This window comes from Cladophialophora bantiana (genome assembly GCF_000835475.1).
Source record: "Cladophialophora bantiana CBS 173.52 unplaced genomic scaffold supercont1.25, whole genome shotgun sequence".
NCBI classification, from domain to species: domain Eukaryota; kingdom Fungi; phylum Ascomycota; class Eurotiomycetes; order Chaetothyriales; family Herpotrichiellaceae; genus Cladophialophora; species Cladophialophora bantiana.
Window position 1 is genome coordinate 413,310 of NW_015971599.1, and position 25,127 is coordinate 438,436.

The following is a 25,127-nucleotide window of genomic DNA, read 5'->3' on the forward strand; positions in this document are numbered from 1 at the left end:
GGGCATCTGGGAGCGCCAGACAGGATTCTGACACAGTTCCTGACCATCATCTTTGCAACAAGCTGGCCACCACCAGTGTGGATAGCTGGAGATCAAGATCAGAAGCTCTGCATGCGCAGCCTACAAAGAACTATGGGTCAATAATTGGGGTAACGAGTCATTTTGGCGGAAACTTTGCCGACAGCGTAGTCATGCAATTTCCTAGATGGGCTTGTCGACTACATACTCCATGCAATCCAACAGAGATGCCTCACCATCCGTCCTGTTCTGCGCTTTCATCTCCCGCAACAGGAGATTTATTCTGATTCTACTCAGCCTGTGTGCCATTTGACACATTTAGTTGTCCTCACTTGGGTTTTTCTGCACTAGATTAGACTTTGTTTAGACGAGTGGCCGACGTCTAACTCTTTCTGCCGGACCTTACCACAATTCTTCACTAACAACCAAGGCTTCAAGGAACAACATCTTTTTGCATCCCGAACAGTTTTTCCTCCTCCGATCGCCTCGCTTCACCTTCTTCCTTTGAGCATCCGCACTGAGAACGTGCCTTGCCCTACTATCAGCCAAGTGAACAGTGCTTTACTGCCTCACCATGGCTGACCTGGATGCGGAACTTCTTGCTCTCGCCGGAGGCGACTCCTCCGGTGAAGAGAGCATGCCCTCTTCTCCCAAACAAAAGTCCCCTTCGCCGCCACGCTCCAAGAAACAACAAAGAGAATCACCATCCGCAGACATGGCTCGCAAGGGTGTCGCAAAGGCCGTCAAGCGAGCCAAACGTCGTAAGACTTACTCGGACGATGAAGATGAAGCGTAAGGCTCGCCGTCCATCTCGATGTTGCGATCGCTGACACGCTGGTTTTGCAGCTCTTCTCTCTCCCAACAGTCTGAGTCTGCATCCATGTCCCAGTCTGATTCCGAGGCCGACTTCAACGCTAGCGCGGACGACAAACCCATCTTTCCTTACGAGAAACTCTATTACGACGCTGAAGACAAAGCTAGGATCGAAGCAAAACCCGAAATCGAACGAGAGGAGATTTTGGCACAGCGCAGTGAACAGGTGGAGCGCCACGAACAAGATCTCCAGCTACGTCGCCTTGTCGCCTCACGCGCTCGAGAAGAGGCCAAAAATGCCGCAAAGAACAAGCGCAAGGCCAGTGCCGCAGAACTGGAGGACACCCAGCGAAAGAGCACTCGACAGCGCACCAAAGTTGGTGGCGGTCGTGTCGGGGAAGCCAGCAGTGCCATCGAAGCCTACAAGCGACAGCGAGAAGAAAAGAGTCTCCGCGAAGAACAGCGAAAGAGGGACGGTTTTGTGAGAAGAGCGGCATCACCGCGAGATGATTACAGCGACGCAGATGCAGAGGGCGAGAGCGACAACGACTACGACGACCGGAAGTTTAAGAGACGCACTCCCACACCACCTAAAGATGAGCCTATCGCTGAGCTTGCCGACATCCAGAGAGCCCGTGTTGGTCGTGACAACTTCGCCCAAGTCTGTTACACCCCTGGCTTTCAAGATACCATCACAGACTGCTATGCCCGCGTTTGTCTTGGTCCTGGTCGTAATCCTGGCGTGAATGAATATCGTCTCTGCTTGATCAAGGGATTCACAACAGGCAAGCCATACGCCATGATCGGATCTAATGGCAGACCTTTTCCAGTCGACATGTACATCGTTGCGGCGCACGGTAAAGCGGAGAGACCATGGTCATTCCTTGAATGTTCCATGTCCAAGTTCACCGACGACGAATGGCGACGATACCGTTCTGTCATGGCGAATGAAGACTGCAAGATGCCTACTAGGGCCTTCATCAATTCCAAGCTCGATCAAATCAACCGACTGATTAACCATCGTTTCACCGAAGCTGAGATTTCGCAAAAGATCAAAGCCCAGAACGACCTCACCGAAAGGATCACCCGAAGCCAAGAGAAGGAGGATCTCAATGCGAGAATCGCTGAAGCTCGCGCCGACGGGAAATATGATCTAGCCGAAGAATTAGAGAACCAGCTTGCAGCCATCGTGCCCATGAAACTGGCTTTCGGTACGAGCTTGACCAAACAAGATACCGCCTACGTCAATCCCGAACAGGAGCGACTGGCAGAACTCAATCGCCGAAATCAGAGACTGAATGCCGAGAATGTTCGGAAAGCGCAACTTGCGGAGATGAGAGCACGCAAGGCGAAGAAGACTCTTGCTCCAGGTGTGGACGAATTGTTCGAGGGCGGAAGTGACATCAGTCGTGCAAATACACCGGTCAATGGCTTGGGGACGCCGAAGCTTGCGGCATCGGCAGGCATTTCGCGAACCGCATCACCCAATCCGCTCTCACTTGCTAATGGAACTCCACGGAATGCTACGCCCGTCTCTTCCAGCACCCTGAAGCCCGTGGTCCTACAACAGCAGAAGAAGAACGGCCTGCCTACCATTCGCAAGTCGGCAACGGATGATGAAATTATTGCTAGCATGGATCTGGGGATTGACATTGACATTGACATCTGAGGTCGATGTGAGTCAATCAGATGAATGGGTGCCAAGCCTGCTGAGATGGCCAGACTGTGCCAGTGCACTGGGCCGGCAAGGCATGTTTGGTTATCCAGACAGCCAGAGTTGGGCCTCAAGCGCATTGGGACCGCCTTGTTCTCGAAACTTGTGCCGAGTATTAGGATAAAGTCGCAAACCGAAAATCGAAAAACCGAGATGACGGTCCACGAGATGAGCATGCGCTCTTCTACCAATTGTACCAAAAAAATACATCGGCCTGGGGTTGTGCGGATTCTCGCTGGACACAGACGGCTTGTCATCTCTTGAGAGCTGCAAAGAGCCAGACTTTGAATCCGTCAAATGAAAATGGTTACAAATATTCCCCAGCTGCACTCTCTGTTCTAACTTCTGCTGCAGTCCTTACCCTCACTGACTACTCACAATGCTTCAGGCGCGGTTCATTTTCCGGTCTCGTTTACCCTGACCGCAATTCATATTTACGACATTTACGCCCGTCCGCTTTTGCCTTTATTTTGCAGTCAGCCTATGCCGCGATATGCAGGAGTCTTTGCCCATAATAACCTCAAGCCCTCCTTGCCGTCTTCTCAATTCGTAGCCAATTGTCTCCTACTCGGCTCACCTCATTATTTACAGAGAATATCCCGCCATAGCACATACCCGGCCATTGGATGAGGCATGTATCTTCTCCGCCGTCGTCAGATTGGTAAGCCACGACCTCTTGTTGCCTGCTTTCTATTTCTGACTTCTTAGCCGCCCGTATCTAGGCCTATAGGGCCGCGTTTCAATCCCGAACCGAGCCCCCGGCCTTCGACCCTGTGGCCTATATGTGGTGGTATGCCTCTGGCCTCTCTTTGATTTTGTTCTTCCGTCTTCTTGGAATCTCGTCGAAGCTCACGCAGCCTGATGCCCGGAATCAATTTAGCTGATCGACACCTATCTATGCACCATTCTTCAACTTGGACTTGCTTTGTCCCGTTGTCATCTCAAGAGCCTGTGATCTCTTGGCAATCATTGCAAGAGTCCTAATTCCTGTAATTGATGAGGAGCACCTTGCTTTCGATTGTCTTCAGCTAGCTTGCAACCTTTCGCTGATTGCTCCATCGCCATTGGCCTTTTTGGCTTCAATCAGGGCTCTCGCTAGCTTCTAAGCGCTGGCTCTTGACCAAAACAGTTCAGCGAGCAATTTGCAAAGCACAAAAAACAACTGACATTCCTAAGCTGACTTGAAGGTTCTTGCACTGTGCTCGCTAGAGTTTTCGGGGAGTCATCGAGATCGTTCTCCAAAGATACACCTCACGACATATCTTGCAAACATGTGCCTCTTCCATATTCTCAACTGCTCCGCACGCGACAAAAATACTCTGCGCCGCATTCTCACCTGGCCCTCTCGCGAGATCATCGCCGCAGGCTTGGTCCGGTGCAAGTGGTACGAAGCAATCACGAGAGGTTGTCTGGATCCTCAGAAACGCTCAAAGTTTGAGGACCCAGATGTCGTCTGTCCCTACGTGGTGGTGTGCCATGATGAAATCCCCCTTCCTGAGGATGTAATCAAAGGCATTGTGGAAGCCGTGTACCTAGAATGCGTCCCCGACCACGGCTGCGCAGACTGCGCGGAGACTATTTCCAGCCATGAGATGTTGGGCCCGCTCCCGACAAAGACAGAGAAACTGGATTATCTCCGCGCAGCAGGCCGGGTTAGATCGTCTGCGATTGCTGAAGCCAAATCTGCCTCTCAGGCTGGAAGAATTGCTGGGCCAAGCGCTGCTCAGATAGCTGGTGAGGAGGCACACGAGGCACGGGTCGTGAAGCGGAAAAATGACAATGAAAAAGTTGCCGGATCAAAGGGACATGACGATCATGCTCATATCGTCGAAGCGAGGCCAGCAAAGAAAGTCCGCAAGGGAAGTTCGCAGCAGGATGGCGTCCAAGACGAAGACCGAACCGTCAGTCCATACCCTATTGAGCCTCCAAAGGTGCCGCCTCGCAGGCCCTACGCTCTACAACCCGCTAATCCCCTGGTGGAGGAAAACGTCCCGCCAGATTTGCGGGAGCGATCAAGGTCTTCCTCCCCGGCGTTGTCTAGCACCCCTGCCGGCAATGGAAGGAACTTGAGCGATGCAGTCTTACATGGTCTCATTCAAACTGTTCGCCCGCGGAGTCGCCGACACTCAAGAAATAAGAATGAGGATGCATTGCAGAGACGGAGGGAGGAGTTGGGCATCGCGATGGCGACGCACTTAAGCATAGTGGCGACACACTTAAGCATAGAAGCACAGCGGTCACGCGAGCCAGTTCTTCTAGACAACAATTGCAGGTCGGTAATATCCGAGAAAGATCGCAAGGAGAAGGAGGCTCGCGCCATGAGCCAACCTGGGTCAAATCTGATAGATCTGACGAAGAGTCCAACCGCTGAACCGTCGGGATCCCAGACCGAATCAGCAGAACCGCCATCAACATCGTCGGAAGACAGGGAGGAAGTCATCAGAGAGCATGTCCGCGACGCTTTTGACCGTCTAGACTCGGCAGCCCAGCAAAAAGACCCTGCCGCGCACGCCACCGAGGCTGAAGGCGGCGAATTCGGCGCAGAAGTCCTGCGCGGCGTGAGAGACGGCTCCTTTCGGCACGCGGTGGCAGAAGTCTCCCGCAAGCACTGGAACCCGGATGCGCCGCCCTTGAGCCCTTCGAAAGCGAGCGGCTCAAAGGGGCAAACAGAGATGCTCCTGGACAGCGTCCGGATCCTGCGCCGTGAGAAGGCTGCCTTCCTCGACCGCATCGCCGGCCTGCTGGAGGAGAAGGCGGCGGCGATGGAGAGGGAGGCGGCCTTGATACGAAGAGTTGTCGAGCTGGAGGGGAGGACAGGACATGCTGATAACGCCGGCGAGAAAGAGAAGGACAACCAACGGATGATGCTGCCATCCTCGCCTCGGGCATCATCGTAAGCAGAGCGGAAAAAAAGGCCAGGACTGAGCGGCAAACGCGGAATGTCGTTGCCTATGTTACTGGACGGACAACTTTTCTCTATCTGTTTTTATTATTCCCACGATTTCGGCCTCCCGCACTGATAGCTCAAGGCGGAGCACAGGGCGCTAAAATCGCTGGACACCATGAGCTAAAGAAGTGCACAACTGCTTTTTCTTTTCTTTTCTTTTTTATATTTGGACAGCCACTGTCCTGCTCTCGATATTGCTGCTAGGCAAGGATCGCTCGAAACAGGCCAAAATCCAACATCCAAATGGGGTCATCATCACGTCGAGTTCTAGAGCTGCAGTTCATTGGTGTTTTTCTGCAACGTCTAGCTGTGAAAACGACGCGGATGGAACTGGTGCTGTCCACATCTCTATCTTGTTTTCTGGAGACGGGACGAGAACAAGGACAGGGATCCTCGACGCAGGAAACCTGCGTGGGATTTGAGCTGTAGCCTGCAAGCCGGGGTCAAGACAGTATTAAGACTGAGTGCAAGGGAAGAGTGAAATGAGAAGAAATAGGCTGAGACGGATGGAGGAACAAAAGAGGTGGACGAGAGAAAGCCGCCGCGTGTTCTCAAAGCATATGAAACTGAGAGAGCTGGCAAGCATCTTACAAGCGCATTCTCGAGAAGCACGGCGCCACTCCTTTCCCTCACCTTTTCACACAAGTTTGAGCTTAAAGGAACTGAGCAGTCGTCAACCATCATGATCGTGTTCTGTTCCATTCCCCTCATCCCTGATACCTGGACCCGCGAGCTGCCTTCAGTTCTGGCAACTACTTTCTTCTGACAGTGTAAAAGGTTGGGGCAGGCAAGCAGTGCAGACTGACGGTCATCAGGCGGTTTCGATGATTGCTTTGGAGCTGGTTTCAAAGGGGAACCTACATATTTGGAGGTGGACGCAGAGGAAATGAGTCTGAGACTAGGTGTGAAGCGTTCCTTCTACTGCCTAACAGGTGCCAGACCAGACATCGGCAGTATTGTGGGGAGCCTGGGGATGGTAAGGCTGCTGTAGGCCACCACTCAACCTCGTTCCTGCGGTGACTGAGTGATGGAAGGGCCAAAGGAGGAAGGCCAGACTCGGGGCCCAGTTCGCTTCACAGTACGTAGGGTTCATTGAAGCTGTGGCATGGAACGAGCTTTGCAGCTCTCATCACATGCCGTACTCCGTTCTCAAGACTCCGCTGATGTCTGCTAAGGGGCGAAGGGCATCTGTGTCTTTGTTGTCTCTGGCCGACCAAGGCGAAATGGGCGTTTCCCCATTTACCTGAGGGCGCTTTGGTCTCAGGCCGCCCCGACTCCCAGCCTCTCCGATTTCGAGCCAAAGCCTGACGATATGCGTCTCGAATGCATTCAATGAGTCACGGGCGTAAAAGGCAACTTACTGAGGAGCGGACTGTAGCCACCCCCGATGTCTCCTGATCTTCTAACTCCGAGTAAGTGAAAGACACAGGCTCTGCTGCCTTGTCGTCCGATCCGGGCACGTCCATCAATGTTCGGCGCCGGCAAGCGAAGAGTCGACCGTCGTTCGCTTCGTGTGTCTCCGTGTCCGAGCACGTGGCGCGAATGGAGCCTGGCCTGGCCTATGTGCTAGGCTCTTTGAGGCCGGGGTAGGGGGGCAGTGAAAAAAGACCGCCTAGAAGGTAAAGTCCCTTCCGTCCCATGAGAAATCCTGCGAGGGGCGTTTAGTTAGTTTACTTACTCGCAATGACACGGAGTAATCGGAATCGAGGAGAAGAGAAGAGTTGGTGGAGGGGCGGCTATTGCGTGATTCCGCCATCGGAGACGGGAAGGTTTTCCACACGGGCCCAGCTCCATATGGACAGAATGGGCCAAAAGACATAGGAGAGAGGAGAGAAAAAAGAAATCATGAAGTCTGACGGCGCTGCCTGATCTGGGGAATCAAAAGGTTGAACTCTCTTACTAGTACCATGGCAACCTATAGAACAGGATTTTTTTGCTAAATTCAACAATCAGAGAAGGGGGCGGCTGCAACAAGTCCCAAATAGTCATGCCAGACCATGCCCTTGGGGCTGCTCGTTCAAGATGCTGCCTTCATACAAGATGGGAGCCGGGGGGTCCAGTAATAATAATAGGGATTAATGGGGATGCAGGTACATACTACCATTAATGGGTGCTGCTGTTCCTGTAGTTGCACCAGGTCGGATGCCGAAGCGCCGTTGGCCGGTTTATGCAAGGGAAGGCTCCTAGGCAGGGCTTGGGAATAGTGGCTGCAAACATACTAGGCATGAGAACCACCCTCCATATGGCCCGACTAATCCCCCCTATAGTAAAGTAAGAAGGACCATCAAACCTTCCCTTTAGCAGCCAAGGGTTGAACGGGGCACGGCTTGCAGCTTTCGGCACGCAGGAATGGCTCGGAGACCCCATTGATAGTGATCCTCCCCATTAGGGACCTTGCAAATTCAATAGTTCATATTTTGAGGGCGGAAAAGAAGAAAAAAAAAAAGGATCGATTGAACAAGGGACAAGGGAGAAACCAGGCTGAGGTAGTTTGAAGGACCAAAAAGAACATCCCCCAACACGCATTGGGGAAAGAGGAAGTCGCGATAAGAGGCGCATGTGGAATTGCAGAGTATGTACATACGAGGTACGAAGTACTGAGCGCGCTATAAGGCCAAACGGTGATGCTCCTGGCGCCTGAGCTTGCATAGTAGTGAATCAAAATCCTCACCCATCGCGTTACTTTGCTCTTGTGGTATGTTCGAGTAGACAGACTGCCGTGCGTTCCAGAGAAGGTGGGTATCTTGTGCGGATGGAAAGAAGGAGTTGGAAGGCATTGAATCCCTCTGCCATTCTAAGCCCTTTGGAGAAGCGCATGCCGTCTGGGCTGGGAACGAGGCAGGGACGGAGGGACCATATCTCTTGATTGCTAATACCTTCACACAGAATCTCATGTGGGATTCCGCCCTCGATCGCCAAAGGATTCAGATTCACCGAGGAAGCAGAATTCGTCGCCGATATGGCAACAGATAGCTCCATCGTCCGAATGAAGAAGGTGGCATCTAGTCCCAACGTCAAGAAACGAATAAAGTTCCATCCAAACATGCTCCCGGGGATTGTCCTCTGCAGCAGTGTTGACGTACGAAGCAAGTTGCCGTGTGTATGCATGTTGTAAGCACCTAAAACAAACAGCAGCATGCAGAAAGGCAGCATGGCGTTGCAGCTTGCATCGAGGCCTCATACCGTTCTAGGTAGGAAAATTAGGATGCCTCTGACCTGTGATTTTAAGGGGGCAACCTCAAAGACACGGAGGCCGAAATGGCATGCACCAGTCTGCGTGAGTTGTAGCTGCCGCCAGTCGCCAGAACAGGGAACTAAAGGCAGGGTACAGGGTATATAGTAGGAGCCGAAAAACAACTGGCTGTATATTGAAAGGGGCCCATTGGGAAAGCGATCTGGTGCGAGACAGCTTAAAAAAAGGCCAAAGAAGAGCTTTCCACATCTGGTATTGCATGATACTACCCGTGAAGCACGAACATGCAAGGAGAGCAAGCGCGCCGGGCCGCAAGTTTGCCAGTTTTCCTTCTGACAAGAGATCTATGCAATGGAAAGCACGTGTGAGAAGCACTGGTGGGTATGTCGACGTTCAGTCCTGAGTTGCGGCTCGCAGAAGAAAGTTGTTGCTGATGTCAACGATTGCACTTCTTTCCTTATGCCATGCTAGACCGTGGAAATGGAATCCGAGGGATCTGGATAGAAGGCCTAGCCTCCGGGGTGCTAGCTTTGGGTGCCCCTTCGAGCTCCTGCGAAGATCGAGCAAAATCGTGTCGAGGCGAATGTCGCCGGGCGTCTCAGCGTATACTGTGGTTGGTCTGTGTGATGGGACTGATCACAAGCTCAATGGGAGGCACAACAACAGCACGTCATATAATGCTCAAAGTCGTCTAGCGGATCTGACTGGTCTCGAATCGATCAACACCCCTCTACGTTCAGGACAAGTAGGTATCCAGACCGCCCGAGCATTAAAGGCGCGCCATTTGCAGGGGCTAAAGTGCTGCCAAGGACTTCGGAAAGATCCCAGAGTGCGATCAGGCAAGACTCGAAAGGAAAATACTCTCAGAGGTAATGATGTGCTTGCTGTTTTGCTGGCACGCAAGTTTTGATTCCACCAGGGAAAAGGATGGAATAGGTAATGGATTGGCTTCTGCAGTAGATTTCCTTTGTGGAGTCCAAGTATCAACACCGACCTTCTGTAGAAGGGACGCCCCCACAGATAGCGGATGGAATGAAGAGTGTTGGATGCGCGGAACGGCGCTCGTTCGGCAGATGTTGTATCGTCATTGTTTCATCGAGGCGTGCTTGTTGGTTAAGGATGTTATATCCACTGTAGTATTGGAAATGTGGGTGATATTCTCCTCTTCGTGATAGATCGTCGTGACCATCGCACTCCGTGTCTCGTATGCTGCTGCAACCAATCGAACTAGGCACGCCGGGGCCGGACCCGAGTCCCAACTGGATATCCGGGTCGGTTTGATGCAGGACGATTTTTGCTTGTCCTCCGACTTGCTCTTTGATATGCGTACAAGTGTGTGTCTCTGATATTTTACCATGTCGTCCCCAACGTGGGATTGATATTGCAGCAGCGCCATACCACAACTCGACAAAGTTGAGGCTGCAATGCGACTGGTTCTGATCCTAGTCCTCGTCGAATGCACCAGTTCGTTACTGGCCACATGCTCCGTCCCATCCGCGTTCAGGAATGTCATGTAGTCAGCCAGTCCGTAGGGCATGCAGAGGCAGGTAGTTGTACCTCCTCCTCATGTGTCTCAACTGTCTATGGAGATCACTTCAAGACTGATGGCTGCCAGCGCACGGGACCGTTACGTCGATTACTACATGGTTGCGAAGACAGGACGTTAATCTCGCTGCACAGCAGGGGAGGTGGCAGATATCGTACATCAATGCAAACTACTCGCATACTTGGTCGCCGCTGCATGTCATTTGGCGCATACGCTTTTGTTGTCCGTCGAATCTCCGGACGTAACAACATAAAGATAGAATACTGCTGTTGGGACGCGCAATACTGCTGAGCATGATCGCTCGGTCGAACATGTTTTGTCTCGCCGACTCTGCCTCCGGCAAGGCACTGGCTTACAGCTTTCCAATATATCCAGCCGTCAAATTTCTCACAGCACCTGATTCGGGACAGCAGATCACAACAGTGGGGGATCCAGAACAGGGATACTTCACAATAATGGGGATTTATCAGGGCCTGGCAATTTGCCTGAGATCCCCTGTACCACGTAGGTATGCCAGCATGGCCCTCCTACCGAAATTGTGCTTGGTCTCGGCGAGCAGGCTTCCCCAGAATTTCAGGACGCCACGACTGTAACTGGTGGCTGCGCTAAGGCGCGTTGCCTCCATTGGGCGTTGTTTCAAAACGGCGCCTTTTCGCCGTTTCGCCGACGCCAATCTGTTGTTTTATCAACTGCCGCCCGCAAACGAGACCCAAGGTGCGCCAAACGAAGGTGGGGGATGTCGCTGCCATGGAAGAGAGAGCCGAATGCAGAGTCTCGGCTTGTTCTAAAGTCGTGCATGGAGTCGTCATCGCTGCACCGCCTTGAGATGACAGCAGATGGGAGTCTCGGCCGAGCGTGAATAATTGTAGACACGCGTGACCCAAGTGTGGCAGCATGATCAAAGAGATTTTTTGCTCGTCTTCGAGATAGGTGCGAAGCTACGGAGCACTACTCACCATTCTGCTGCGGACTTAGGTGAAGGCACATCGGTGGGCCAGTGACGTGGGTAGTGGTATCCTTCCATATTCTCCAGAATTGGATGATCCATCATACCAGGCATCTCTGTGCTCCAGTTGGACGCGACTTTGCATCCGGGCATGTATGGGGAGGCGCTATCACGACCAAATGACTGAGCAGATTCAATCAGAGCGAGTCATCTGGTCAACTTATGCGCCACACACCAGCGGCAGGTCACCGTCCAGGAAGCAATTGTGCGACTAAATAGTCCCCAGCCAAGGCGAATTGCGCAAATACTGGTAAGTCCGGAGTATTCGTACACCTCGGCACGAGGCATTGAAAATCCCAGGACTGCCAAGACGAGGAAGCCACAGAACACATCATCAGAGAAGTAGTGGTGGCGGCTGGCCGCTGCATAGGTACTTGGTACACTGGTACTTTTACAGTACCGAGTAACAAGAGGCGAGAGAGGGTTGGGGCTCCTACATACCTCGTAGAGCAGCCCTGAACAGAGGGCTGCTGGATGTTTGGCTGGTGCTGCTGAGTGCCGCTAGAGGCAGTTTGTGCAAGATAAAAAGTCCGCAGGTCGGAGGTCGGCGAAAGGCATGGCCGATATACCGACGCTAAGAACCTTAATCTGGGGACACGTCGAAACTGAAGCAGCCAATTACAGCCGCCGCACACAACATTTCTCTGTGTGTACCTCGTAGGAGGTAGCTCGTGCTGCTATGTACTATGTACTCGATACCTCATACCTTGTTCCAGCATATTGGAGGACGCGGCGATCAACACGTCTAACCTGGTGCTCGTTTCACTGACTCAAACACCACTCGACGACCTTCTTGACGAGATGTACATCGGTCTCCCCTGTTCTCGAACAAAGCACGGACAAGTCGCTGAGTACGGAAGTCCTGAAACCCTAAGTATTATTGAGCATTATAAGACCAATGTCCGTAAAGCGCGCCTTGTTATGCTACTTTTCATGGTTGCGTATGTATCAAGGACACTATGGCCTGGTGAACCTCCGTGACTTCTAGAGTAAGGACCGTGGCAGATTTGGTGATGCCTGTCTACGAAGGTCCGCGCCATATTACAAAATATACGGAGCACTGTAGCCCGAACCACCCAATCGCGGCTACCAGCCCGCTAATCTCGCCCTCGCTGACGCCATCAAACAGTCTTTACAAGCATCTAGGCACATACGAATAGTTCGAGGTGCGTACGGAGTACGTACGCTTCTCATGGCACTCAGGCCGGTAACTACAAACAGCCAAGTCGCCACGATGCGCAGTGAGTGCATCATGAGCTCGGATGGACTGTCTTTGTTCAGAGGCACCTGCAGCGCGCATCACCCGGGAGTTTGCGCATTTTGCTGCTGATCGAATTGCCGATCGGCGAGCCCTTGAGGCTTTCCAGGGCGCTGGAAAGCCACGAGGAGGGACAAGAGCAGCGCCTCCACTGGATTCTGTCATTTGAACCGCTTTGGACAGGTATGACGCTTGGGCTCAGGTCTGTCGCAACCAGCCCCAGGCGGGGAGTGTCCAGCTACACAATCGATTGGCATCTGAAGGGGAACCGAGTCATCAGCCATTCTTCGTGAGCGGGTGGTTGCTGGGGTCGCTGACCGAATCGGCATGTAGGAGCGAAAAGACTGCAGCGGCTGACTGGGCTGAAGGCAGCCCGGATCATGACTTTGTTGAAGCATGCGACGTGGAAGAGCCGTGACTCGGCGAGGGCTGTTCTTTGGCGCTGGGTAAGAAAGACGGGACTAGACCGTGCAAGCCCTAGTGATGCTGCGGCACGCCGGGGTGTGCGTACCTGCGATCCTGGGCGTTGACGCATCAACAAGGGGGCTTTCACTTTGAGCCGAGCAGTTTGTCCTCTGGGCAAGGGGGCAGGGATGGAACAACAGGTGACCAGGGTCACGACGCACAGAGTGGAACCACGGCGACTGTGGGTTCCGTGTCACCTGGGTTCAAGTCGGTGGAAACTGGAAACGCCAGGGCCGTTGGCTGGCTGCGTCAACTGGGAGGAGGAATGCTCGAGACTTGGGCTAGCGCTCGCCACAGGCGATGCCATGATCCAGTGCTCTCCATCTACCAGATGCGCAGTCCCGTGGGCTACCAGGCCGCGCACACAACTGTGGCGACCCTCGACCCTGCCCATCAAACCCCAAAAGGGTTGCTTCGGTAAACTCCCCCGTTTCAGTCCCAGCATAGATATACTCCATCTACCGCCCTTCACGTCCCCTACCCAGAGTCTCTTATACACCCATCCGCCCACCCACCCACACATTCCTTTCCATATACCAAGAGCGGCAAACATTGTTGCATTGACAAAGACTTACAAAACTCTTTGTCGACCCCTCTGCTGATTAGCCATATTCGACACCCACCATCACCACAACCACCATCGCCGAAACACGCTGACTGTATTCTGCTGAGCGAATTTATTATCCAAATACTGCGTGTACCCAAACCGGATACAGTGCACACCCGTTGTCCTCTCGACCCTCTATATTAGTCGCCATCTGTCCCTTACACATCCAGTGGCAATGGCAGACTACGACTACCCTCAATCCCCGACCATGTCACAAGACAGACATATGGGCTCGATGGCCGCGGCCCTCAGATCGAGGTTGGAAGACCTGCCTCAATTGAACATGGCAAACTTAGGCACACATTGGAAACGCACATCTCTTGAATACCCCAATTCCGCATCCTCATCTCGTTCTGCATATTCATTCAGCTCCCGACTGTCAGAAGATACCGACGCTACAGACCTCACTGTTACACCTACAGCCCGCTCACGCGCAAGCACATTTGACAACATGGAGCATATGCCTCCGCCTGTTGTCCCGGCAGTCCCATGCAAGCCGCCTCTGAGAGTAGTCCTCGGTACAGCCTCAGTAGGCTCACACTTGTCACCTCTGGCCAAAATCACCACCGTCGAGGACGCCCAGAAGTTTGTCAACCTGTTCCGATCAAGAGGCTATGCCGATATCGACACCGCCAGAGCATACCCAGTTGGTCGAGGTGGCACTTGCGAGAAGCTTTTGGGCGAGGAAGCACTACGACTATCGAAATGGGCCAACGTTTCCACCAAGGTCTCAAGTTTCATGCCCGGATCCCATCGAGCCAAGAACATTGGTTTGAGCATTGACAGGTCACTGGAAGCATTGAACACCGACACCGTCGACGTCATGTATCTGCATGCTCCTGACCGAGCGACCCCATTCAAGGAGACCTGCGAGGCCATGGACAAGGCCTACCGTGAAGGCAAGTTTGAACGCTTTGGCCTTTCCAACTACTCTGTCGAGGAAGTCGAAGAGATTGTACGCATCTGCGAAGAGAACGGCTATGTGAAGCCTTCCGTCTACCAAGGGCAGTACAACCCCATATGCCGAGGTGGCGAGGAACGGTTGTTTGCGGTTCTTCGCGAACACAACATTGCATTTTACGCTTACAGCCCTTCAGCATGTGGCTTTTTCTCCAACAAAGTTTCTAGGGCTTCGACAAGGGACAAGAACAGCCGGTGGAACATCGCCTCACCTCTCGGTGCCAAATATGCCGGCGATTACTTCCAAGACCCGCTCTTTGCCGCCGCCGAGATTGTTCGTCAACAGGCAAGAAAATTCGGTATCAGTGGTCACGCTGCCGCCCTTCGATGGACGACGTGGCATTCTCAGCTCGGTGCCGAGTACGGCGATGCTGTCATCGTTGGCGCCTCCAAGCTTTCACAACTCAAAGAAAATATGGATATCCTCGAGCAAGGGCCCCTTCCTGAGCCCCTTGTCGAGACGTTGAACAGTGTCTGGGAAGATGTCCGCGCTCTCGAAAAGGGTCCCCGCTTTTCCTTTGTCTAACTGTATCACGACTTTGAAAGGCTACGAAACAGACATGGCAAATTTACGGAATACATGGAGAAATCGGTGGTGTACGGCGTTGCTTTCTCGGAACACAAAATTCCCCAGCTTAGGGGTCTTGTTCCTCTCTCGGAAAGAATCTTTAACTTTCTATTATGATCCCTCAAGTGCTGAGTTGGATCTGTTGTCTTTGTTGCAAATGTTCCCAAAGGAATGTATTTTGATTGGATAAGTTACCTCTGATGTGTGATGATACCCAATGCGGCTGTATGTTATTCTGAGAAACAGCATGGAAAATGTCTCTACCGGTCTCTGGAAGACGCAGGCTATCAATGATGGGGTCGAGCTTACGGGTTCGTAAAGCCCAAGTGAGACCCCCAAAACGATCTGGAATGGTGTATCAAAACATGAGATGCGCCCACTTCTACGTAGCAAAATGGAAAAATCTATTGGATCTATTATGCATTCACCATCCTTCTTCCAAATATGGCTGTCTTTGTAATTCTTCTACCTCCAGCCCTTTCTGTTGCAAGTGCTTACCCTGCGCGGCTCGCATAACAACGGGGGAATGACTGTTGGTTTCTTTCAGAACTGGCTCGACCTCCTTTGCAGAGGGTTCATATTGGCCAACTGTGCTTTAGTCGCGGAGGCCGACTTGCTAACCCACCCGAAACGCAGCAATGGAACCTCCACCTGGACACGACATGGCTAGCTACTGTCGACATGTACTGAAGGGAGTACCTGTGCCACAAAAGAACCCACCCATTGGCTTCCGATCGCGCCCCATGGTAGCCGACTTTGACTGGGGCTGTTTTCTTGCAGGCAAACCGTGAGCAAATCAGTTCCATCTGGTGTGGGCTTCCATCCACACTCTCGATGCGCCCACTTGCATACCGCGAGGTCAAGCTGGGAGCAACCAGTGCCGGAGAGAAGGCGACACCCACTTACCTAACACAGGAAATAAGATTTCTCTCTCGCCTGGTGTCTTTCTTCCCCCCAGTGGCAAGTGTCCCAGGTCCTCGTTTAATCACGGCAGGTCAGAAGGTCAACCATCCAGCTCGGGGACCAAAATTGCGACCGATATTCCAACGTCGTTGAGGGTTGGATGTCTGAATGGCCGGTTCCGAACCGGATCCCTCCTTTGGCTCAAGTCGGTGAAAGAAGGGCGACGAAAATTTTTCAGAGTGCTTGCCAACCTTCTCGAGGCGGATCGCGGGGCAACAACCGCTGGAGAAAGTCTCCTTGAGTCTCCAGCGGTCCAGTGGCAGCGTGAGGAAGCCCACCCTTTCTTGCCTTCCAGCAGAATCCTTCGTATATCGAACGGGCATTGATTTGTAGGTAGGTCTCATATTGGCGACCAGGCATGGCATTGACGCTATCGTGCCAGACATCCGAACTTGGCTCCCGCAATGATGGTTATGATCAGGGATTAGGCCTCCCCTTTCCTCCAGACAAGAGCGAAGGAACCTGCTCGTGTGACGAAGACTTCCGGATACCAGAAGCCATTTGGCATCCCCCTCACCAAATCCCTCGATCACTCGATCAGAAGCCTGACTTGTACAAGTAAGCGAAGGGGGCAAATAGTGACGCGGAGAAGCAGGGCGTTTGACTTGTCAGCAGACGACCTTTACCAGAACACACAACTTCGGGGTTCGACATTGGGATGCCTCTGGCTCTTCGGCAGCCTCATTTGTCAATGTCGTCCCTACCACTGAGGGATGCTCCCTAAGACGCCGAATTGCCAGCAGCTAATCATCACAAACTGAGGAAGAGATCGCGTAGATTCGACTCCGCCCCATCCACGTGGTTGCCTTGTTGTACCGTCTTCTCCTGACAACGACTTTTCTGCATTCGGCGGGGGGATCCTTGACCCAAACCTACAGTAGGACGAGTTCTGGGCTGGATCACTAGGAAGTTTCAGGCTCCCTCTTCGGGACCGACGAGGGCTAGCCAGCGCCTGGCGCCAGAACTCCGGGTAAAACACCAAGGTTCTCGCACCAAATGTAATGTGGAGAATAGGGCTGAGCCTTCGCTTACAAAGTTGGGCACGGTGGCACCGGTGCCAAAGTGCTCACCACTGCATTCCCCTCTAAGTGGTTGCTTTGAGCATTCAGCAGCTAGAGCGGCAAACCCGAACAACAAGCCACACACCTCGTGAGTTCGTTAACCTCCTCCTTTTTCAGCATTTTCCTAATGTTTAGCGCTCTGAGGGGCTTCCCGACTTGCGTACGCTTCAGGAGGTGACAGGGATGCCGCGCTGCCCCTATTGATTGGGTTTGGATTTTGTGGTACTCTTATCTCTGGAGCCTCCTGCATTCAGATTGTCTCTCTTGCATGAGTTGTCTCGCAGACACGAGGCACGCTTCCAAGATGCCGTTTGCTGTGGCAGAAGAACTAAGGGGCAAAAGGTGGCTGACTGAGCGGTGCCTGTTGCGCCTTTGCCCCTCGCATTCTCGTCACTATTGATATCGATACCGCTATCGATACAACTATCGATAGGCGAGAACCTCGAAGCGAGTGGAACTTCCGTCTTATCGATTGCTGTCGTGATGCGTGGCGCAGGCCCCCAACATCCAACGTCCATCATCAACATTGTTCCGTTCAGCCTGTTCGTGCTGTTGACATGTTCATTGACACCCTTTTCCCATGTGATGACCACCTCGACTCCGCAGGTTCTGGGACACTTCACGCAACAGCTAAAATCTGAGAAAATCCAAGCAACTAATGGTGGAGAAGGATCGATTTCGCTCCCATGCTGACTGCCTGGATGTAGGAACCCGTGCTAGTTGGTGAGATTCCAAAGAGGAGCGGCGTCAACTGGCACATGCTCTGCCTGAGGTTCATCGGCCTTATGATGACACGCACTGATGGTGTTGAATCCTTCCAGGCTGAGGTCAGGAGTAATCTTCTCCACCCCCCTGAGAGCATCGAATATGTCTTCGCCAATGGGAGGGCGCACGTATGCGCCTTCGCTCACCAGTGTACGTGGTGTACTACTGCCGCGTGTCTCATTCACACACCATGTCACCTGCGCATCTGAGCGGAAATGGCTATGTGGAAAAGTGCATCTAGGCGTTAATCCAACCGCAAATTGCTCATCCACAGTGGCGAAAGAGCTCTTAGAAGCTCAGGAGGACTCAACCAGCCCTCTCGCTTCCTTGGGTCGCGTTCATCCTGTGCCACTGGTTCGTCTATTGCGTGCTCACGTCAAATGAGGCATTGGGATGGATATCAGGTATTTCCAAAAGCGGCATACACGACATTCCTGCCTCGCGACTCGAACCATGGCGACCTCACCTCGTTTGCCCCAGATGATTTGTAACAGTACCAGACGGAACGCTGTCGCTGAGCAAGCACGCCCCATTCGTTGCGAACTGCCATGTCTTCAGCACGATGAACGCAAGCCAGCTCACACGGCGACCTACAGCGGCATCTAACAGACACGATAGCAAGGCGACTTGTGTCGAAGTGCGGCTTTTCTCTCTAGTGTCTACCCAGCCTATCATAGAGAGGCAATGCCTACCTAGCGGTTGCTATTGCTAAACATTCTCACCGTTGCAGATGGCAGGGCATGCTTTGACGAAACATTGCTGCAGGCAGCACGGCTCAGCTTCCGCGCGCCAGACGTTCAACTGACTCCAACTTCTCGCCACGTATCTTGGAAGGAGAGGCAACCGCTGTGTTTGTACCCTGGCCTGGTGAGGTGACCGCTATGGATATGCGCTGGCGCCACACGCCAATCCCGTGGTGTTTTACATCTTGCGAAAGTAGACGCAATCCGAACTTCGGCAGTGCTCTTCACTAGACGCGCTGACGAGCTCAGAGGACGAATCCACCTAAGCTGTACCTTCTGGCCGCGGACTTGTGGCCCTTAATCTCATGTAAGTAGATGCACGCTAGGCGCCACGGCAGTTGAGGTGCCAAAGCCGCTGCCTTTCCTTAAACGCCCAATCTTTCATCTTGCCAAAATCCCGATGTCTGACACTGACGTCCGACATTGACAGACGACGGTGACAGAGAATGACAAGAGAGCGACCCACAGAACAATGCTCACGGCGGCAGGAATCACTATGACTCGGGGAACAAGAAGTCCAGCTCTCATAGACCCCAGTGAGCCGACAACATCTGCTGCCATATCCGAATGAAGAATGCGAGGCTGGATCCCATTTCCCTGACCGGTTTGTGCACATTTGCAATTCAACGGGAGGTTGGTGCATGAATCGCAGTTCCTCTATCTTGCCACGTTGCCTCGCATCTCATCTCACCTTTGGACAATAATTGCTTGGTCTAGACTACGAACACATTGCAGTTTGTCCAATTTCCAATGCCAATTCGATTTCTTTTCCATTTCGGGGCCTGCACGCCAGGTATCTGGAGCACAGTGTGTCAGGCCTGCCCGGGCTCTTTTTGTTTGAATCCCGTCCTGTCTGAAGCGGTGATACGTTTGCAACTTGACCACATGGTTCACTGGCTTCATTCCATGCAGAGTTCGTATGCGCCATGCTATTGTGCCTGTTGTGCCTGGATTCCATTTTCTGCGAGGGCTTGTTCAACCAGCAGTCGAAACCCTACTACTACTCCATTCAAGTCTGAGTCCAGATGGATTTGTGTGTCAGATTCGAGTCTCATCTTCAATACATTGTAGAAGCCCAGGTTGAGAGTAATGCAGGCTCTGAAGTTGACCAAAAAGCCAGGGCAGATATAACATTACAGGGTTGATGGGAAATCCACCAGCTTTAAACCCCAACCAAGTTGCTCACCAGCTCAAAAACGTGGCTGGCACAATACTCTGGATCACAGGCCAAGAAGAGCATTGTACTTGCACAAGCAGTGTTATTCTTCGACGGCTACGTGTCGTCCGGTGGCTAACTACCTACCTCTACATATCTCCTCATGGCATTCTGGCTGAAACTATCTTTATGTCCTCTGCTGTACTTACCGTGTCACGGAACTCATGCCACTCAACAGACGCAGGGTCTTTTGTGCGACTGCAGCTCACCCAACCTCTCTGCCTTTCTGTCGTCGGTTACACCGTGCGTGGCACAGACCAACCTCCTCATTCTATGGAAGATGGGCAATTGACGAGGCCAGACCTGAATCGAAAGGCAGGGATCTGCTTGGACAACGAAGCACTGAAAGACACAGGGACAACTTGAAGTCTGGACGGGGGCTGCCGTGAAACGAGATAGCCGCATCGAGCCTGCCCTTGTTGGCTGGGGTATGTTTTTCACTGCAGAATGTGCCAACCTCACCAAGTCGCGTTTGAGAGGCTCATGCTGTGCTCCCATCTGCTTCTAACCGGTGGCGTCTCTCCACACTCATTCCTGCCTCGTCCAATGCCTTCTGACGAGCACCGGTATCACAGAATTGCGTTCTTGCATCAGTCCGAGTCTTTTTGCCTCTTGTGTCCCCAATGCCAGACTCAAGTAGTGAGACTGGAGAGAGAAGGACCAGCCCAGCATGCACATTTGCATCACGAGCAGGGCTTCCCTGCATCAGCCTCGGGAGTCAGGCATGTTTGTGGTGCCCCCCCCAGGCGTCTCTGGCGCGCGGCTGGCTGTAACGGTATGTACACAAGTTCCCTTTGATCAAACCCGCATCACATTCTCCCTCAGACCATGCGCCGTGCAGCCCTACCCCCAAGCCAACCAGCCCGGTTGAAGCCGGAATGGAATGGAGAGAAATGACCATATCTGGGCTGGCCACGGTGGGACAGACAAGAAACGCGGGTTGCAGCATACCGGCACGTATCCAGCACGAATGTACTGCGCCAAGGCATGCTTTAGATAGAGGGCCCGTGAACCCGCGGGAGTCGGGGGGCTCTGGATGCGTCCGGATTGGCGAAGACCAAGACGAAGACGAAGACGAGATACCTGGACCTGATGAATCGATGGCTCGACGGATGGACAGATCGAGTGATTCTCCCGCCCGGCGGAAATCATGGGTTCTGGCACAATCTCTGCACGGCCGGCGCGAGCAAGCGAGGACCTGTAATGACGGAGCCAGCCTTGAGCATTCGATAGGGTACCGGCGGCTATATCCTGTGGCTATAGTAGTGGGCTTGAGAACCTCACCCGCACGGAACTACTCACTTGAAACTAACCAGCTAGCTGACTAGCTATGTGCGGCCACAAGGGGCTGTTAGTGCTGGCTAGTGGGCTAGCTGACTATGTAGTTACGGCTGGTGCTGGAGTTGCTATCTGGTCGCGACAGACATGCTTGCTGACATGGAGAGGAGACAGACACCACAGCAACCTGGTTCAATACAATCACCTGAGTTCACCTCAGTCGGTTCACCCTCCTTGTCCTCCCTTACTTACCTACCGAGCTACCTACTCACTTGCTTCCTCCCTCACTACCTCACTTAGCCAGCCTTCCAGCCAGCCTTACCCCAACGAACAATCGATTCTACCATTCTAAGCAGGTATCTTTCATCGATTGATCTTGCTCCTTGCTTAGTGGCTTCCTGGCATGCATGCATACATGTCTTTCTTCAGGTAGGCTTATGTATGTCGGGACATGACGTGCCAGGGAGGTGGAAATGGAAAGTGTGAAAGGGAAAGGGAAAGGGAAATGGCACAGTCCATTCCCCTTTTCGGGAGGAGGGCTCGAAAAGAAACAGCATGATCGATCCACCTAGATTTCCACCCAGTAGACTGAACTTGGTAGGTAGGTATTGTTTCTGGCCCTATTGAGAAGAATGAGCGACAACAGTCTGACTACAACAGTATCAACCTCGAGCCTGCAAACGTCCAACTCGTCCCTCGAGGACCCTTCTCTGGGTTGGATGTCCTCACCACGTCACGCCGCATCGTATATCATTACAACAACGTCGTTCCCATGGCCCCTTACGGCGCCTTTTAGACCTGCTGGGTTTTATCCATTTTTGACGGTTTAGAACTCAGGCTTTCCTCGCCAAAATACTGCCATGGGCCGCATCAACCAGGCCGTTGAACTGCTTCGAGTTCTGATTGGTCGTCAGGGTAACCGATTGTCCGCCCGCATTGACAACGACCTCGACGCCCTGGAAATCGGCGGTCAGTTCGGCGGCGTTGATCATGAATTTGCCGCTCGAGTCAAAGGAGCTGGCGTAGAATTGGCTGATAGGTTGTTGATGGTTCACCAGTGGGATTTCGGCATTGACACCGTGACCGGTTTGATTGTTGGTGAGTCTGAGGCGGACCATTTTGTCGAGTAGTTGTTTTGAATGGACTGGGTGAATGAAAGACTCTTGGGAACGATTGGTCGTGAGTCGCGGAAGCTCAAGAACAGGTTATGAGAAGCCGAGTGAGCTGTCTTGGACAATAGCCAGCCTTTATAGACATCTCTCAGCTCCATCAGGCTCAGCTGATGAGGCAGAGATTTCGACGAGGAGGGGCTATATGCACCTGAGAGCTTGGAAGCCTCGATTCGTCCAGGACTTGCAGCTCATCGACAGGCCCGGCAAGTGGACAACCAAACAGATGCGAGCATGTGCTTCGAGCAGTGAGCATTGAGTGGGAGCTGACACCTCCAGGGCTGTGGTTCGATGCGCATGCAAAACGAGGGGACACTTGCGCAATGTGCCAAGGTCTCGAGACATATCGAATACTTCAAAGAGATTGCTGGAGGCCCGTGCTGACGATGCTGTGAGCTATAAACAAGCATTGTCTGAATCTCGCTCTGCCCCGTGTTTCAAGATGATTTCCATCATACCTGAGGGAAAACCAAGCGCTGTTTCTGTAACTGATGGTCACTGGAGAGGCGAGTAGTCTTGGGTAACAGAAGCATCATGTGAGGGCCTGTGAAACACGCATACTCCAAGAGAGCTCTCAGCTGAAGTCCTTTTCGTGCTCACCAGAATGCGAGGATATCATGACGGCGTGCATCCACTAGGATCGTTGATCACCCGTTGTTTATTTGTTTTCGAGGGCCCACCTGACCGCATCGCTCGCAAAGACCGACCATTGACAATGGCCCACGGAACAGAGCCGCTGGTTCTGCCTTCAGGCCACTGGTTCTAGGCCTTGCGTAGCTTCGTTGCCTCCACAACATCTCCCCGCCTTTTCAGCTCTGCGTCGCTACCCAAAGCATGTCATCCTTAGAATGTCTGGATGGGATTATCGTAAGTCCCGCGCAGATCGCAGCCGAGAACCCAGAAAAGAAACCAGACAGACGGAAGCGTCCGGAGAATACGAGAAGGACAATCGCCTCACTCCTCAGGATTGGATGGAGACTGGAAGAAAACGGAGCTGAACATAACATGCTTAGACTTCCATGAGCACATATGAGTTCATAGGGGTCGTGCCTCGCAATATTCACCTCAGCACCCTCAGCCTGAAGCATTCAGTGAGACCGGCATTTCTTGAACGGTGACACCAATCAGGCCCACAAGTACCCTGTGCTGATTTGTCACGAGTCGGCAACCATATGGTCTGATGTGCCATAGCAAAATCATCGTCCGAAATGTATTATGCAGTGTCAATTGTGCTGGGTGGTGATAAAACTCCGAATATAGATCGCCGGATTATTTTCTCATCAAAGAGATCCGGGAGTTTGACTCGACAAGGACCAAAATCATGCCACAAATCACTCCATGAGCAAGTTCGAATAAACCGTGTAACAACGTATGTGCCGAGCAATCCTAGACTCGAGGCAGCTGCGGTATTCGTTCGATGTGTTGCGGCTTGCAGTTGTGCTGTCAGCTCCAGGCCGGGCCTGGAGCTGGGCCCTTGTTGCCCCATTGCCGAGAAGCTCAAACGGTAGGTGAAAGCAGCAGGCGGGACTGATCGCCGAAACCGTGGAGGGCCGCACTCTCTCACTCGCTAGATCGGCCGATGGAAGAGTTTGTTTTCGAGAGTTTCCCATCCAAAAGGAGACGATTACTAGGATCACGGGCGCGCCTTGGGATCTGGGGCTGGCGAGAAATTCGGTCTCTCGATCAATCATCCCAGTCCCCAGTCGTCTTATTCAACGATGAATAGTATTGAGACATTTCTCGCAAACCCGTCACCCACCAATCACAATAACATTCATTCTGGCGGCGGCTACTACTGATCGGAGAGAGACCGTAGAAGCCGGTCGGTACATTCGGCAGTCCCAATACTACGAATCCAACTATACGGCCCTCCAGGCGACATGTTCCCGTTCAAGATTGGCCACATCCATTTGACGAGGCGGGCGATTTCATGTAAAGGTAGTTCTCTAGGTCTGGTGTCTCCTCCATCCCGCTGCGGATCACATCCACTGGAAGCTTCAGGTCGTCCGAAGTGGCTGCCATGACGGACGAATCTGTAGGACCAAGCCCGCCCAGATCTTTGACGACGTAAGCGTATCTCATAAGGTGAGTCCCAAGAAGATTCCACACTCCGGTCGCACCTGGGAAGAGTTGTCCCATTTCTCCAGTCTTGTAAGAACTTTGCAACACCGTATGGCATCGATACCAAATCATTCTTTCGTGCTCTGTGTCGCGCTCAGCAGGGGGAGCACCATCCAGGCAGGAGACGCTGACTTGAGGTAGGATGAAAGGGGGCGTGAGCAATCTCGCGTGAGTAGCTAGTGCGGCAGTGTTGTGAGTCGATTCAGGTTCGATCCAGTGGAAGGTTGCCATCATTTGGGCCAGGTCGCAGAGACGCCAGATGGGGGTAGCCACGTAAACACCTTCTGCTGTGCGAGAACGGAGCTAACATTCCCCGAAAACGACTTGAACCGTCTTTTGACCCGCATTGATATGGTCATGCAGCTTGTTTTTCATGAGAGAAGAAACGGTCCCAACTCGGTTGACCAGACTTGTCATGCAGGTTGGGGCGTGGTTGAAGTCTACCATGGGGTTTGTGGATCCGGTTGGAGAATCGGGCAATGGATTGATCCGGACAACGATGACTGAACATTGCTCCCATTGGACATCATTTAGGGCTTCAGGCTTTGGTGATTTGTCGTCGACATGAAGCACCCATGAAATACCCTCTCTGGAGAGGATTGACTCAGAGGGAATTGGTTCGCAAGGGGGATGTTCCTTCACGGAAGGAGTTGTGAGTTGGGTTGAGAGTTGTGAGCGCGAAGTTACGTGAGAGGATGCCATGATCAAGAACGATA

The 25,127-nt window shown here is 52.7% G+C and overlaps 6 protein-coding genes across 6 annotated transcripts; 3 read left to right on the plus strand and 3 right to left on the minus strand.

The window, feature by feature from the left end:
• Positions 1-592: 592 nt before the first annotated feature.
• Positions 593-2,500, plus strand: Z519_12081 (uncharacterized protein; the record flags this gene model as incomplete). Its single annotated transcript, XM_016769789.1, has 2 exons — positions 593-810; positions 865-2,500. 2 exons carry the CDS (start codon positions 593-595, stop codon positions 2,498-2,500), a joined length of 1,854 nt encoding a protein of 617 aa, XP_016614114.1.
• A 1,316-nt stretch (positions 2,501-3,816) lies between these two features.
• Z519_12082 (uncharacterized protein) lies at positions 3,817-5,442 on the plus strand (the record flags this gene model as incomplete). Its single annotated transcript, XM_016769790.1, has 1 exon — positions 3,817-5,442. The coding sequence occupies one exon, from the start codon at positions 3,817-3,819 to the stop codon at positions 5,440-5,442; it is 1,626 nt and encodes a 541-aa protein (XP_016614115.1).
• Positions 5,443-13,742: 8,300 nt separating this feature from the next.
• On the plus strand, positions 13,743-15,053 carry Z519_12083 (uncharacterized protein; the record flags this gene model as incomplete). The annotated part of the gene is made up of 1 exon (XM_016769791.1): positions 13,743-15,053. One exon carries the CDS (start codon positions 13,743-13,745, stop codon positions 15,051-15,053), a length of 1,311 nt encoding a protein of 436 aa, XP_016614116.1.
• Positions 15,054-21,954: 6,901 nt separating this feature from the next.
• On the minus strand, positions 21,955-22,239 carry Z519_12084 (uncharacterized protein; the record flags this gene model as incomplete). The annotated part of the gene is made up of 1 exon (XM_016769792.1): positions 21,955-22,239. One exon carries the CDS (start codon positions 22,237-22,239, stop codon positions 21,955-21,957), a length of 285 nt encoding a protein of 94 aa, XP_016614117.1.
• Positions 22,240-24,180: 1,941 nt separating this feature from the next.
• Z519_12085 (uncharacterized protein) lies at positions 24,181-24,642 on the minus strand (the record flags this gene model as incomplete). Its single annotated transcript, XM_016769793.1, has 1 exon — positions 24,181-24,642. One exon carries the CDS (start codon positions 24,640-24,642, stop codon positions 24,181-24,183), a length of 462 nt encoding a protein of 153 aa, XP_016614118.1.
• Positions 24,643-24,714: 72 nt separating this feature from the next.
• Positions 24,715-25,113, minus strand: Z519_12086 (uncharacterized protein; the record flags this gene model as incomplete). The annotated part of the gene is made up of 1 exon (XM_016769794.1): positions 24,715-25,113. The coding sequence occupies one exon, from the start codon at positions 25,111-25,113 to the stop codon at positions 24,715-24,717; it is 399 nt and encodes a 132-aa protein (XP_016614119.1).
• Positions 25,114-25,127: the final 14 nt, after the last annotated feature.